The following is a 16,263-nucleotide window of genomic DNA, read 5'->3' on the forward strand; positions in this document are numbered from 1 at the left end:
ACCAGGAAGACTATTCATTATTCAGTGTTTTAGTCACAACTTTGTTTTGCTTTAGCAGGACCACTATTTTCTTTTTCTTTTTCCTTTCCTCTGTCACACTGATTGCTTTCATTTGGTCCACTGTCATAGCATTTCTCATTTTGGAATTTTCAACCTACTACAAAGTTTGTGGTCTGTCAGCATAACCTTTCCATTCTCAGCACAGAATTCTCCCACCACTTTATCTGTGGAATCTTAAAAAATTACTAACTCAGACTATCCGGTCTATGGATTGAAAGATGACAAAACTTGTATTTTGAAGACCTGGTAAGGAGTTATTGTGGTCTAGGTAAGAAATGAAGGCCTTACCTAGGACACTGACAGTGGGAATAAAGAAGAGGTAACACGTCAGAGGGGTATTTAGGAGACAGCATTGACAAGATCTGAAATGACCCGATATTGTTGAGGACAGGAAGGAGTCTTAGACAATCCAGACAATTCAGGGAGATGGATAAAAAAATAAAAGGTAAAAAAAGATAATTGGTCGACTCAAATCTCAGAAGGGAGAAAGGATTCGATCTAGAATACATAGGGAGAGATTAGCCTTGAACAAACAGAAACCTTTTTTCTCTGAGGTTGAAAAGAAAAGATCTGGTTGAGAAGAATGGCTAAGCTGACTGACTGCTTGATAGTCACCGGGCCCTGTCGTACTAAGGGGTACGTTTATGTCACTCTGAGTCACCAACCTTCACTTTCACTTCTTTGTCCCACCTTTGTGCAGGGTTTTGCAGACTTCTATAGACCAGTCTCATCCCTCTTCCTCAGACACAGTGGAGACCTGTGATCTTGAGGGGAAATTGCCACTTGCCTCATTATCACCTTCTCCACTGGTGACCAGGAGAGTCAAGTCATTCCTGTAGGAGGAGTGGGGTAGAGGAGGGCTATTTGTCTTCAATTTCCTGAGGAGGGAGTTAGTAGTGCCTTCAGCTTCAGGCCTAAGGTGTGAGCTCTTCTGAAGGTTACTGGGCACTTCCCTGGCTCAGCATGAATTGCTCCTTTGGGCTTCACTTGGCTCTCAGTTGTTTTGTGTATATTCTGTCCTTTGCTTTTCAGTGTGTAGCCTATACACTGGTGCCAGCCCACAAACAGTTTGTTATCAGTCTGAAAAGAAAAAAGGGCAGAAATTGAGAGTTTAAAATTTTTATATCTGTTAAATCTAATAATTTTAAAAATTGGTGTTGGTATTTTATATGTTTTTTTATTGTATTTCACAAAACTATCGGTTTGTGACATAATAGGAATTTTTAAAAAGAAAGTGGTCCTTTACCAGAGGCAGTTAGAAAAATGTTGCTCTATCAACAGAACCCTGGGGGAACCAGATTCACTGTGAAGTTAACTAAATATGTGGACGCGTGGTGGGTGCCAGGCCCTGTGTGAGGCCTTGCAGATGCAGCCATGAACAAATCAGACAGCCTCTCTTCTTAGGGAACTTAGGAGGTGTGATCAAAATGTAATGGTGAGTGTTTAAATAAAAAAGTAGTATTACAGTGACAGACACATTGCCATTAATCCTCCTCAAAATACTCCCCTTCACTTCAAACACACTTATCCCATCATTCTTGCTGCTTTCTGAAGCAGTTCTGGAAGTTCTCTTGGGTGAGTGTCTTTAGTTGCGCTGTCGTGGCTGCCTCAATGTCCTGAATTGATTCAAAATGTTTACCTTTCATGATCATTTTGAGTTTGGGGAAGAGCCAGATCCAGTGAATAAGGTGGATGAGGAGACACCGTAATGTTTTTATTTGACAGAAATTGCCATACCAAAAGCGATGTGTGACGTGGAGCCTTTCCATTGTGTTCACAAAATATGGTGAATGCTGCTTGCCAAGTGCCATCTAACGGAAAGGCAGGGATCTTCAATACGGGAAGCCATGTGTTGAACCTTAGTAACAGTTTGTGACAAGTTTCAACTTGTACAGGGCAGTCAGTCGGATGTGAGAGAGAGAGCTACAGTTGAGAGAAGGTGTGTTTTAAAGCGTGCCATAAATCATCTTCCATCATGACAATGCTCCATGTCACATATCGCTACTGATATACAGCAATTTCTGTCAAATAAAAACATTACAGTATGTCCTCATCCACCTTATTCACCGGATCTGGCCCGTGCAACTTCTGGCTCTTCCCCAAAGTCAAAATGATTCAGGACATCGAGGCAGCAATGACAACGCAACTAAAGACACTCACAAAAGAGGACTTCCAGAACTGCTTCAGAAAGTGACAAGAACAATGGGATAAGTGTGTTTGAAGTGAGGGGGAGTATTTTGAGGGGGATTAATGGGAATATGTCTTTTACTCTAAGAAATTTTTTTTTTATTATTTAAACATTCACTGTATTGTTTGATCATACCTTGTATATCTTAGTGGGAAGAGACAGACAGTAAGTAAGAAAGCAAATAAATAAGAAAATGAGATAAGGTATAAGTATACAAACAAATTAAAACGGAGAAGTGATGTTTTGGGGGGTTGTCTGGTATTTTCACCATAGACATCTTTGCCATAAGCATTTTTGCTTCAGATATTTTCACACATCACTAATTGGCCATAAGGCAATTTTGCTATAAAAAAAAAGATACAAAAATTTAAAGGGATATTTAAAAGAACGTAAAATTTAAAAGACTACTTTATTGCGAAATACAAAATATTTCAATACATTTAAAATGTGTTTAGATTCATGGCAGTACGGCTCAAATAACCGATTTTATTTTGTGGATTGTACCAAAGCACTTGTCTTTGTTCTATGGGAAAAGTGTGTTCAACTCTGCGTCCTGAGTGAGGGCCCTTTGCCTCTCTTTCTTCTCCCCATATAGTGTGTTCAAAAGTAAGAAACCAGCTCTTAGGGCAAATCATTAATATCTGGAAGAAATGCTCACTATTTTAAGACCACCACCACCACATCTACTTGTCACTCTGTAGACCATTAAGGACTAGGTGAGATTTATATATAATATAAAAATGAAAATAACTGAGAATTTCATCAATGGAGAAATGAAACCAAACTAACAACTAGCTTAAATACATTAGTGTGCTGAATGTGGTTGATTTGTCAATGGAGAAATGAAACCAATCAAATTAAAAACAGTCGACCAGTTATTTTATCTTTTTTATGGCAAAATTGCCTTACAGATAAAAATGCTGTGGCAAAGATACTATAGCAAAAGTACCTAGAACCGTTTTTTTCAGTGCTCCTGTGGATTAGATGGCCAAGGAAATGATTCTCTGAGGAGGTAGCAGTTTTGCTGAGACCTGAATAAGGAACTAGGTATGTGAAGGTGTGTGAAGATGTGAAAAAAGAACATTCTGGGCAGAGAGGACAACTAGTGTCAATGCCAGTTGGGGCACTTAATGTGATCAAGGGTCTGCCATGTAACACAAGGGAGGAATGACTCGAAATTGGAGAATTGACAGGACCCTATTGTGTAAAGCCTTGCAGGCCAGGATGAAGAGTCTGAATTTTACTCAATATACACTGAAAAGCTTTTGGAGGGTTTCATGCCTGACATGGGGTGTGTTTTAAAAGATCACTCTGGCTACTATATGGAAAATGTATTGTGTGAGGGAGCCAGAGAGACAGATTAGGAGGTGGAGAGTTAACAATAGCTGAGACTCATGATGATAATAGCACAAGACAGAATGGGTAGATTCAGATACATGTTAGAGGTAGAATTGATAGCACTTGGTGATGGATAACATGAGGAAGAGGGAAAAGAATCAAAATGACTTGAGCAGTTGGGTGGGTCATGTGACTTTACTAAAATGGGGACAACTAGGGAAGAGTAGATATTGATGGAGATTGTCAGGAGGAAGAATTTCATTGGGGCCTATGAAGTTTTAAGTGCCTTTTAGACATTGAAGTATATAGATAGATGTTAGGTAGAAAGTTGGAGCCTGGAGTTAAGGGGAAAGGTTGGAGCTAGAGATCAGTATTTAAAAATACCCAAGGAGAGTGTGTTATGGTTTTGTGTATATGTGCTATTTTATTTTTTTCAGTAATGTTCAACTATTTAGAAAAAGAAAAGACATATGATTGATGTGACTAGGGAAAAAATGTGAGCTCTAAAGTATACTTTGTGTGAAAGGAAAAAGGAAGATTTAAAGGATGGTGATCTTGATAAAGCAGGTGTGATAGAAAAGGAAGAACAGAAAGAATTGGAAGATGTTTTAAGAATTGGATATTAAGATAGTAATATTTCAAAGCAGAGTGGTTTAATAGTGAAATGATTATGATTATTGAGTGAAATGAGAGAGATCATTGGCACTATAGAGGTTAAAAAATGTGATGGTAAGAGTGTTGGGTAAATTGTTCTCGTGAGTGTTGAGGTTGTCAGGATAATAGTAAGAATAGGGTGGAAAAGACAACCCAACAATGACAGTGAGATGACAGTGACAAAGAAGATTCAGCAGCTGGATGGCATGAGCTTGAGTGAGTTGTGGGCAGGAGGGGAAGGATTTGGGAGGAAGTAGAAAAGTAGATGAGAAAGAAGTTTCCAACAAAACTTGGTTTAGATCCCTCAGACCCCTGAACTGCACACTTCTATTCCCTTCTCGCCGTTTCCAATACTGCCATCCTCACCATCCTTCCAGGGCATTTGTGCAGATGGTTGTCGGTTAAGCAGGAATGTGCTTAATGTTTTAGGAAGCAGTAACATTCAAGGATTTCTCTGTGGACTTCACTAGGAGTGGGGTCCCCCACACTCAGAGGGAGCTGCGCAGACCTGTGATACAGCCGCTTGGTCTCTGTGGGTAAGAACCTGAGCTGGACACCCACCCATTGGAGTCTTTGTCTCTTCAATTTTAAATAGTGATGGGCCCCAGGAGTTAGGATTCAGGAATCAGTTTCTTAATTTCCTTTTGGCACTAAAGGATGTTTCTGATAATTCTAAGCAGCTAAAAGACTTTACTTGGTAAGAATTGGAGAATGGTAGCTTTACTGAGTTGTCTGAAAAGCCATACCTGGTCCATCCCTGACAAGCCAGAGTTTGACACTGATGTTGCTTTCTACACAGTTACCCAGTCCCCATGTGTTTCCTAGATGTGATCTCTTACTAGAACAAGTAATTATATAATGGAGAACAAACTTCAAAGGAATCAGCTAGGAAAGTTATGAACCCAGGCTGATCCGTGAAAGAGGAGAGAGTCCCTTATTTAAATGTTCCAGGAGTTCTCTTTGCAGTTCTCTGGTCTGTGGAGAAAGCTGAGGCTTCAAGGATACTTTCCACAAACCGATCTCTCTTGAGCTATTTACTTATCTCACTTCTACCTTTTCAGGAGGTTGTAGTCTTTCTCATTCACACTGACCTTTTTATCTGCACTCTGTCTTTTCCCACGTTCTCCCCACATTGGTCTTGTGCCATCATTCCTTGGACTTTTATTTTCGTTAAATCACCTGCCCAGCAATAGCTAGTTTCCATTGCTTCTTTTCTCACACTTTCAGAGATTCCTCCATCTCCCTTTCTGCTTATTAGACAATATGTGGTGAGACAAAACCCCAAACCTAGCAATAGATAGGGGTATAATTGATAGTTCTTCTCTTCAAAAACATTTGATTGCTTGAAGCAAAGAACCTGAAACATTTTTGAGGTAATAATTCATTTTTAGGTATCTATCCTTAAGGAATTAATCAGTAACCCCAACTGAAAATTGTGAACAAAGATAAGTCATTATAGAATTAGTTAAAATACTGAAAAAATTGTTCACCAAATATAACAGAGGGCTTGGTTATACAAATTATAGTGGAGAAAAATATGTGGCCAATAAAAAATATACTGATCAAGACTTTTTAATTAGCTAGGAAGATACATGTCTACCTACTAGGTTGAACCATGTTAAATTGCCACTTTGTAGTAAAAACAGACATTCTACAAAAACAACTGAAAAAGTATCCTGTAATGGTCGCTTTTAAGGTTTTTTCCACTTTAGTCCACATGGTTCTCTTACATCAGTAACTATGGCTCTTGACCATTACTTTCAACTAAACCTGGGGGTGAGGTCAGCACCAGGGTGAAGTGGTCTCTGCAGTTGGCCTTTTTCTCTGCAGAGACCTTTTTCTTTATATACGCCTAGTGCTTGCTGTCTTATATTGTTAAACTTGTGTCCCTTTGAGAACTTTTCCTTTTTAAATTTTTATTTTCGAATATTTACTAGTACCAGTTTTTCTCATGGTTTTGATAGTGTTCACCTTAATCTTAAAATTTTTTGACTTCTATGAAATTACAGTTTTTCTGTTTTCTCCAGCCTCTCTCTTCTTCATCCCTTTTATTCTGCATATTCACTGGCTTCTCTGTCTTTCCTCTAACATTAGAAATCCCAAAAGGCTCTTTGCTTTTTTGATCACTGTATATCAGTGTTTCTCAACCATTTTTTTTGTTGTTGTTATTGTCACTGTGCCCTCTCCAAGAACCGATTCTCACCCCTTGGGAGCAATAGTGCCTGTTGTGAGTGCACACTGTGTGTGTACACTGGTCTGTCGCTCAAAGAGCTCTCATACATTTAAACGACTTCAGCTATCCTTCCTACGTTGATAACTCTACTGTCTTTATTTCCTGTTCTCATATTAAACTCTATTCCCAGGTATTCTTTTGGCTATGGGATACCTACACTCGAATATACAATGTCACTTCAAATTCAATGTGTTGAGAATTTTCAAATTTCTTTTCCTTTTTAATTTCCCTTCTAATATTTTCATTTTTGTCAATATTAACATTCTTCCAGCCCCCTAGTGTAGAAATGGGCCCTTAAGTTTCTTCCTCCCTGTCCTCAGTATCTACAACTCTGTTACCAATTCTTTTTTACTTTAAATTCTTTTAAACTTATTAACACCTCAAGTCCCATAGATATCACCCTAAAATGGGTCCACTTAATGCTTGAATTATGGTATTAGCCAGATTATTGATATCATTCTTCACATTCAAGTTAGATGTTCCAAGTAGACTTGTCCCCCCTAAGCATATCATTTAACATGTCACTCTTTGGATAAAAAGCTAGAATTACCTTTAGTGCTTGTATAATTGCTCTAAACTGCCCACCTGGCTTTTGAGGCCCTTTGTACCCTGCTCTTACCTATAGATGATTGTTCCCTGATGTCCCAAGTTTACCCTCCCTCCTGCTAAACCTGTTTTCCTGAGGTCCTCCATGCATCCCTCTCTGGAACCTTTGATTACACCATGCTCTGGTTCCTGATTGATTTTGTCCTTTAAGATTTTATTCCAAGTTCATTGCCTGTGTGAAACCTTTGATTTTCCCTTCCACTTGAGTCTCTTCATCTCGGAACTTTACATTTACATCTCACAGTCTCAACTTGATTACACGTTCTTTTGTATGATGTCATTTTATCTATTGAATCTACAAGACTGATTTATTTTTTTTCCCAGCTAGGTTTCTGGAGGAAAAGCAAGGTATTACTTCCTGTGCTGTGTGTATGTACATAGTTGAAATTTAAAAATTGACTGCTGTGCTTATCAGGGAAGAAATATTTTTTACATTCTTGTGAAAGAGACCGCAAGTAAACACAATATATTATTATAAATTGATTAAGTCCTGCCCTGTGAAGGACAGACAGTGCGCTTTGAGAATGAAGGTATGGGATGGGACAGGGATGATGTGTGTATTATTCAGTTTCAGGGAAAATCTTGAAGTGACATTTAAACTGAGATTCAAAGTACAGTGGTACTCGGTTTTCGAACATCTCCGTTGATGAACATTTTGGTTTACGAATGCCGTAGATTTTATGGATCTATGGTATCATTAGATAGTAAAATTCATGCTAAATTTGCAGTTTTAAGGGTTGATTTTAAAGGTCTGGAACGGATTAATCCACTTTGCATTACTTTCTGTGGGGAAACAGTGCCTCGGTTTTCGAACATTTCAGAACTCGAATTGTCTTCCGGAACTGATTACGTTCAAAAACCAAGGTACCACTGTATTATTAGACATTAAACAGGTTACTGGTTAAGGGAAGAACATTCCAGTCAGAGAGATGTGCAAGGGAAGACCTGAAGACCTGGAAGAAACAGGTCTGTAGCTAGGATACAGGGAGCATTTGGGAAGAATCCAGCGGGAAGAGGTGGCAGACAGGGCCTGGCTCATTCCTGGCATTGAAAGCACTGGTAAAAAGTATGGTTTTGTGCCAAGTTCAGTGGTAAGCCAGTAGAACAATGGAGTGGTGTGATCTGATTTACCCAGTATCATGGTCTACTTTGTAGAGAGTGGTTTGCGGAGAGCCAAAAGTGAAGTGGGATATGTGCTTCCAGTTTTGAGCTCTGCTCTAAGTTTTCCTTTTTAATTGATATAAAATTGAACATAGTTGTCCAACACTTTTTTATGCAAGATAAAAAAAAATCTCAAAAATTCTAAGAACACAGAAGTATAATGTGAAATGAAATCACCAATAATTGTTTTTCTTGTTTTTTCTATGTATTTTATACGTACTGTATGTTACAAACATGTGTTAATTTTATGAGATTATATTGTATGTATTTTTGAACTGGCTGTTTTGTGTAGTATATCTTAGAGATCTTTGTTGTCATATTAACTCGCTGTAAAAGGACCTCTTTCCTCATGTCAGCATTTTCTTCTGATATTACATACTGATTCTTAATATTTTAAATATTTAAAAAACTAATATCACAAGGTTTTATTACTACTTATAAAACCTACCATTAATATAATTCCTGCCTGCTGATTTCCATAGACCTGTCATTTCTGCAGCCATCCCCAGTATTGGATACCTAGGATGTTGAAGCCGTGTCCTTTGACCATTTAATAATTTTGGCTCACCTCATAACCTCACTGCTCCATACTGCACTGTTTTATCATTTTCTTTCTTTTTCTTTTTGCCATTACTTTTGAACTTTGCAAACAAAGTAATATATTAACCTAGATAAAGCAAATTGTATGGAAAAGCTCATAATAAAAACTAGTCTCCCTGCTCAGCTACTCCTTGTGCTACAGCGTGGCTTCTCAGAGGCACTCAGTTTTAATCCTTTCCACTATTCTTTATTGTGCTTGACTTCATATTTCTAAATAACATGATTATGCAGCTACTACTTTTTTAAAAAGAGCATAAAAATGTATACAATGTTATTTGTCAGTTATACCTAAATAAAGCTGAACAAAAATGTACGATGAGAATTTTGGACATGCTGGAAAAAGGTAGAAAATAAATTATGCATAAGTAGCAAAGAAAAGTAAAATCCCCAAGTGTACTAAATATTTTTGTATGATTAAAGTTATACTGCAAAAATAAAAAGATGCACAGGAAAACTTTTTGTCATGTCCCCAACTCCATTTTACCCGGGTTCTAGTTGTTTGTTACCACAGACTGTCTGCACCGGGTAAATCTTGTGCAAATATCATTTCCCAGCTGTGTCTGGAAATCTGAAGCGTGAAACTCCCAAGCATGAATGCCGAGTGCATACATTTGTGTTTGTGATCAATAATTGTCAAAATGTCCTTGGAGGGGAATACCAGTTTACACTCACAAGCAGTTTGTGTCTACAGGTTTTGGGGTTTTGTAACAGGCAGAGATTGGTACCTCAGAATGGTTTTAATTTGAATTTATTATATTATACTTCTGTTTTTCAATTTATCAATATTTGATATTTTCTATTGACTTCCTTATATCATAGATGAGGATTTTGCTCTTTTACATTACTTCCCCCATAATACCCATCCTCCCAAGAATTTGTCAGTCACATCAGTGATTAATGCTTACATTGCTTTGACTTTGTAATTCTTACTTCCTGCAGAGTCAAGTAGTATACTATGATTACAGTTCCTTTTTTTTTCCCCTAAAGCTAATACTTGCTTTTTAAAATATATGTTATTTGGGGAGGGGGAGGGGTTCATTCCATGTTTTGTAGGGTTTGGGTTAATTTGGTTAATTGTTTCTTTATGTATCGAAAATTGATTCAATGTAATTTTCTGTTTTATTGACTTCTTTGCTCATTGCTATTTCTTGTATCAGTGTCATCTTTTCCTTAAAGTAATTTAAACAACTTTTTGCTATAGTACGTTCCTGAGTAATTGTTTCAGTAATTGTTTAAATCCTTTCTTACCTGAAAAAGTGTCTGTTTATTCCTCCCACTAAAATGGTTGATTGGCTGGGTATAGAATACTAATTCCACAATCATTTTTCCTCCAAAATTAGGAGATATTTCTCAATTATCTTCAGGTGTCCAGTATTGCTAATTAGTAGTTCAATGTCAGCATAATTTTCATTTATTTGCATATAACCTGGCTTTTCTCTCTGGATGCTTTTAGCATTTTCTGGGATTTCTTTTTACCTTGAAGTCCTGCGGTTTAATAGACCATTTTTAGCATCCAGTGGGCCCTGAATGTTGAGTTCTAGGAAACGTCTTGTTTGGTTTTTATCCCTCTTGTTTCTTTGATCATTTCTTTCTTTTCATTTTATCGCCACTTATTCATAGAACTACAAGAGGGGTGTTTACTTTTTCTTTCCATCTCTCTTTTTACTCTGCATTCTAGGGAACCACTCAATCTTCCATCTTAGCCATGTGTTCATTTTGTTATTCAGCCCATCTAGAATGCAGGGCATAGAATCAAACTGCCTGACACTTAACCATTACAACCTTGCTTTCCTTGTGTGTGGAATGGGTGTCCTAATAGTTCCTCTCACATAAGACTGTGTAACTAGTGCCTGAGTGCTTCAAAGAGGCACAGTAGGTCTTAATTATTATGATTATCATCTTTTTCAATCCTTTTACTAATTTAGAAGAATTCTGATTATTTTTCATGGCAACATGTTTATATTTTATTATTAGATTTTGTTGTTTTTCTAGATGTGCTATCCTCTCAGATCTCTCTGGGATTTTAGTTATGCACCTTTTAAATTCTGTTTCCTCTGTTCACTATTTCTTGAGTTTGTGCCACTCTATTAAAATTAGTTCCTACATGTTTTTTGTCTGCTTACATTTTCTTATTGTCTCATTTTTTTTCCAAAAGTCTTATGATCACAGTATGATACTGGCATGCACATCCTCAGCTGATACCCAACCCTCTTTGGTGCATGCAGGTTCTACTTATAGGAGACACTTCTGCTGACTGAGTGTGGGATGGATATGCCCCTCCAGGCAGGTGAGTTATCTGGGGATTGATCTCCAGCTCTGGGGTATCTCCACAATCAGAAATCCCATTTCAGGGGTTCCCTTGAGGCTTCGTCCTGGACACATATGGAGTCAATTGCTTCTTTTTGTACCTTAATCAACCCTGTCATTGTGCAGGTTCAACATTACCTCAACTTCTGCTTCTCTTTTAAGCCCAACTAATACTATTAGGAGTCTTTCTTTAGCAGGTCATTTATTTTGTTCCTGAGACTTTGTATGGGGCCACTTCTGTTAGCCACCTAGTATTTCATTGTTTGTGGGAAAGAGGGTGGTTGGGAGAGTTGTGCTGCCAATGGCAACAACTAGTACAGCTATCAGAAATGCCTAATGAATTAACAAACATGAATTTCCAGGACAAAACTCTCTCACTTTATAATTGTTGACTCTGAGTTTGGAATTTGAATTTCTAGGACTTTTTGAGATCTCTTACTCCTTCAGAAGTCTTCTCTATACCTGATTTGAGCTGTGCTTTTTTTTTCCTAGTTGCTCCATAATTCTTAATCCATCTGCTCTTTATAATCGAGGAGTTCCTCAACACTGACAATCTTTGTTTTCTTCCAAGACTATTATAAATTTTTGTCACTTCAGTATAATATTAGGGTATTCAGTCTAATAGTTTTGACCAACATATATGCTAGTTTAGTTTAAAGTCTATATTCCTAGCACAGTTCTCTCAGGAGTTCCAGACACATATATCTCACTGCTTTCTGAACAGTGCAGAAGGTTCCACCAGCACGACATTAACATCAGATTTACAGTTTGTCATCTGTCCACCTTCTCCACTCCAGCCTTTTCCTTTTGCATTCCCTGTAATTATTACACAGCACCTTGGTCACTCAAGCAAGAAACCAGGGGATCATGCTTGGTACCTCCCTTTTCTTCTACATTTAGTTAGTTGTCACATGATTTAGAATGTCTCTCTCCCATTCTCTCCATAACCATCATCTTTATACTTTTCTTCTGATTTGCTGTAGCAGTTGTTTCTCTACCTAAAGTCTTGCTCATTTCTGATGAGCAAGTTAGTCATTTCATTTCCAGTTGAAATCCTTTAATAGTTTTAAATCCCTTTGCGTCAAAACGAGAAGTATCAACAGTCGAACTTACAAAAACTAACCTCGAGTGAATGCATGGATGTCCCCCACCCTACCACACAGACCTTTGTTCTGGCTCCTGCCTTCTTCTGCAGGCCATACTTTTCACCACTGTTACCTGCCTTATATCCTTCACAAGATGTGTTTATACTTTTCCTGAACGTGTTATATTTTCTCTCCGCATTTCACTTTTTTTCCCCCTTACATTTGCTCCCAGGTTCGTGTTGAATGCCCCTACTCTGTGCTCTCATATCTAGTTGTGCCTGCATCTACTGTCGCACTAATGTGATGTTATCATTGTTGATATATTTGTCTTTCTTCCAGGTAGGCTCTAGCTTGTTAAGCAGAAGGATTCGTTTTCTTCCTTGTATCCCCAGCATCTATTAGAGTGGATTACCAATTAAATGCAAATTGAACTAAAATGAAGTAAAGTGAAATGAAGTGTAATTTGTGGCAAGGGTTTGGGATTCATAGCCTTCTGCAGAGTTAGGGGAGGAATACTTTCATTGGCTATGCTTAAAAGCAGAGACAAGATTTCTGCTGTGTATACCCAAACCTTCTCTCTTTCTGACATTAACTTAAAGAACATGATTATAAGGACAAGACTGAACTTTTTCCTAGTTACTGAGTCTTCAAGACTTAGGCACTCCAGTTCTGAAATCTTGAAATCTACCCTTTGTTTGCTCTTATCACTGAATTGTGTTTGTTCCCTAGGAGACTTGAATGAAAATTCTGTGGAGAACCTTCAGGAGAAAGGACTTGGGGATCTGTTACATGAAGAGCTTTCCTGCTGGCTAACTTGGGAAGAGATGGCCAGCACAACAACTGGGAGTCAGGATTATATTGTGAACCTTCAAGGGGAAGTGTACGGGAACCCTGAACTAGATCTTTCCCCTTGTCAAAAGTGGGAAGAAGCATCTCACATTTCCAGAAACAAGAGCAGTGTGGTGACCCTTCAAAGTGATGATTTCAAAAACATGGAAAATGAAGATTATTTGTCTTTGAAAGTTCAGAGCCATAGGGCCACACAGGACTCCTCAGTGACATCCTGTAAGAATGAACACCAGGATCCTCAGGAAAGCAAAAGTCTGTTTGTAACTGAAGAAACCACTGAAAGAAAATTGATAGTGGGGGAAAGTCCTCCCATAGACCATTGTTCAGAGAACCATCATATTAAACTTATGTCTGGTGTAACAGAACTGGTCTCACCATTGTTCAGTGGTAAGGCAATTTGCCAGAATGGCCAATCAAAAGAACCCTTAGATCCCTTTCACTGTAACTGCAAAGACTTTTACGGTTGGAAATCACGGGTGGTCAGCCATCAGAGAGCTCATACGGAGGAGCATCCCTGTAACCATTATGACTGTGGGAAAACACCTGACATCAGCTCAGAGAGTCATCCACAGGAGAAAATCCATACTGTAGAGAAACAACATCGATGTAGTCGGTGTGGTAAGGACTTCAGTGAGAGCTCAGAACTACTGCTTCATCAGAGAATCCACACAGGAGAAAAACCCTACAAATGTGAACAGTGTGGGAAGGGCTTCACCAGAAGCTCAAGTCTGCTCATCCATCGAGCAGTCCACACAGATGAGAAACCTTATAAGTGTGACAAGTGTGGGAAGGGCTTCACGAGGAGTTCAAGTCTGCTCATTCATCACGCAGTCCATACAGGCGAGAAACCTTATAAATGTGACAAGTGTGGGAAGGGCTTTAGTCAGAGCTCCAAGCTGCATATCCACCAGCGAGTGCACACTGGTGAGAAGCCTTATGAGTGCGGGGAGTGTGGAATGAGCTTCAGTCAGCGCTCTAACCTGCACATCCACCAGCGAGTCCACACAGGAGAGAGGCCTTACAAGTGTGGAGAGTGCGGGAAGGGCTTCAGTCAGAGTTCAAACCTTCATATTCACCGATGCATACACACGGGGGAAAAACCTTACCAATGCTATGAGTGTGGGAAGGGCTTCAGCCAGAGCTCGGATCTCCGCATCCATCTCAGAGTCCACACTGGAGAGAAACCCTATCACTGTGGCAAGTGTGGGAAGGGCTTCAGCCAGAGCTCCAAACTCCTCATCCACCAGAGAGTGCACACGGGAGAGAAGCCCTATGAATGCAGCAAGTGTGGGAAAGGCTTCAGCCAGAGCTCCAACCTCCACATTCACCAACGAGTGCACAGGAAAGATCCCCGTTAGTGAGGTCTTCAGTCACATGCTTTTCCCCTAAAGACTTAAATATGTTTAACATCACTCTTATCTTTATATTCAGTGCAGGGAAGAGAGAAGAGTTATTAAGATATGCTCCCTCACTGAAAATCATTTGTTCATTCGAAATATTTGAAGTAACAAGAACTTTGTTAGACTATACAATTAATTGATGGTTTTAGTTCCTTAGTTTGGTAGAGTGACAACATCTGTACTCTGTAGTTCAGCCAGTATTACTAGAACTACATATCCTACCCAGCATTTGTAATGGCAAGAACTTTATATTTATCCAAGCAGAACATGTTTCTCTTTTTCACAGTCTCAGAAATGTGAACTCTGGTTTCTCTTCAAATCATGTGCCTTGTTTTTCATATTTCCTTCCAGCCCTGAGTAGCCCTGTCTAAACTATGATTGTTGATTTTAAGCCAAGGGTGGTTGGAGATATAGTAGACATGGAAATTTGTTGTTTTTATTGCAAAAATGTACAACAGTCTGTGACCACACAACAAGAAGGTGGAGAACAGCTACTTGTGTGGTACACCTCACACATCATTTTACAGGATGTTGAACACCCTCCTCCTCACAAAGCAACTGCTGAGGAACATAAGTACTATAGTTCTTCTTCCTAGATGCAGCTAGTCTTTTAGGGTTCTTCCAGATACCACCATCTCATATGACTCTCCCAAACTAAAGCCAAGAATTACCTACATGGTATTGAAACATGTCAAATGAAGTTGAAACACTTAAATGAATTCAGTTCCTCTCTCAACACTTCCCTCTCATTTCCTTAATTTCCTTCACCACCCCTGTTCTAAACTAAAGTTTCAGGAAAGAAAGTTTCTTATATTTGTCTCTTCAGGCTTATGTCTGTGTTAATATTTGAAGTACCCCCAAAAAAGTAACTTGTTTTTGCAGCACCCCCAGCCTCTTTACACCTCACTATAGACATCCAACTCTAAACGTACTTCATATAAAAACAGCTATATAAAAATATTTAAACCATATTTAAATATGGGGGGAAGATAAGGCCTAAAATATGCATTGCATCATATGTAATTCTCTTGGGGTATGGGTGGGATTGGGTGTGGAGCTAGGACACCTGAAAGAGTTAGGCATTCATCCTGCAGGAGTTACTACAAGAAGCTTGTGCAACAGTTAACAGTAGAAAAGTGATTGCAAATACATAAGTAAATCAGAAGTTATGATACAATGAGCTCTTAATTGTAGCCCTGAATTTCTAAATGATGGTTAATGATAACTCAAGCAGTGCTCCGGAGGCTGCCCAGTGTTCCACATTCATTTTTCTCCAATGACTAGAATCCATATGAAAAATACCAGATAGGGAAAATATGGATGCTTTATTTATTAGCTTAAGATGGTGGGGTTGTAACTGACATATCCAGACCAAAGGTAACCTGATGCAATTAACTGCACATAGGTAACAGGGAAGGTATATATTAATTTAAGGGAAACAAAGGTATTTATAATAAGGAGTGAAGGAGGGTGACAGATTACGACATTTGCCCTCCTTCAAGAGATAGTTCAGAATATTTGACTCCAAAATGGAGCAGTCTATATGGAAATATTAGGGTAGCAACTGAGCTGTTATACCCAGAAAGTCTCAAATGGGTATAAAATAGCCCGTTTTTCCAAATTTCCTTTTATACATAAGTTATCAATGTTTTTAACAATATTTAATAGTTTTTACTCTTCTTTAAGCATTGCCTTCCTTAATACCATTGAAATGTGATCAGAGTCCTTGGGGAGCATTTCACTGATTATGGGAAGGAAGTTTGGAGAAACCAATAAATTAGG

The 16,263-nt window shown here is 38.6% G+C and overlaps 1 protein-coding gene across 4 annotated transcripts in view; it reads left to right on the forward strand.

Annotated features, from left to right (window-relative positions):
- ZNF239 (zinc finger protein 239) overlaps nt 1-14,766 on the forward strand; it is a 17,984-nt gene extending 3,218 nt beyond the window's left edge. For 2 of the 4 annotated variants that reach the window (XM_081074047.1, XM_081074049.1), the window contains exons 2-3: nt 11,066-11,127; nt 12,962-14,766. In XM_081074047.1, the coding sequence (XP_080930173.1) occupies nt 11,106-11,127; nt 12,962-14,439 (1,500 nt within the window). In that variant the 5' untranslated portion in view covers nt 11,066-11,105 and the 3' untranslated portion in view covers nt 14,440-14,766. Of the gene's footprint in view, nt 1-10,995; nt 11,128-12,961 lie in introns of all 4 variants that reach the window. The other 2 variants (XM_081074048.1, XM_081074050.1) reach the window with 2 other exon arrangements.
- The last annotated feature ends 1,497 nt before the right edge of the window (nt 14,767-16,263 follow it).

This window comes from Rhinolophus hipposideros, assembly GCF_964194185.1.
Source record: "Rhinolophus hipposideros genome assembly, chromosome: 15".
Taxonomy (NCBI): Eukaryota; Metazoa; Chordata; class Mammalia; order Chiroptera; family Rhinolophidae; genus Rhinolophus; species Rhinolophus hipposideros.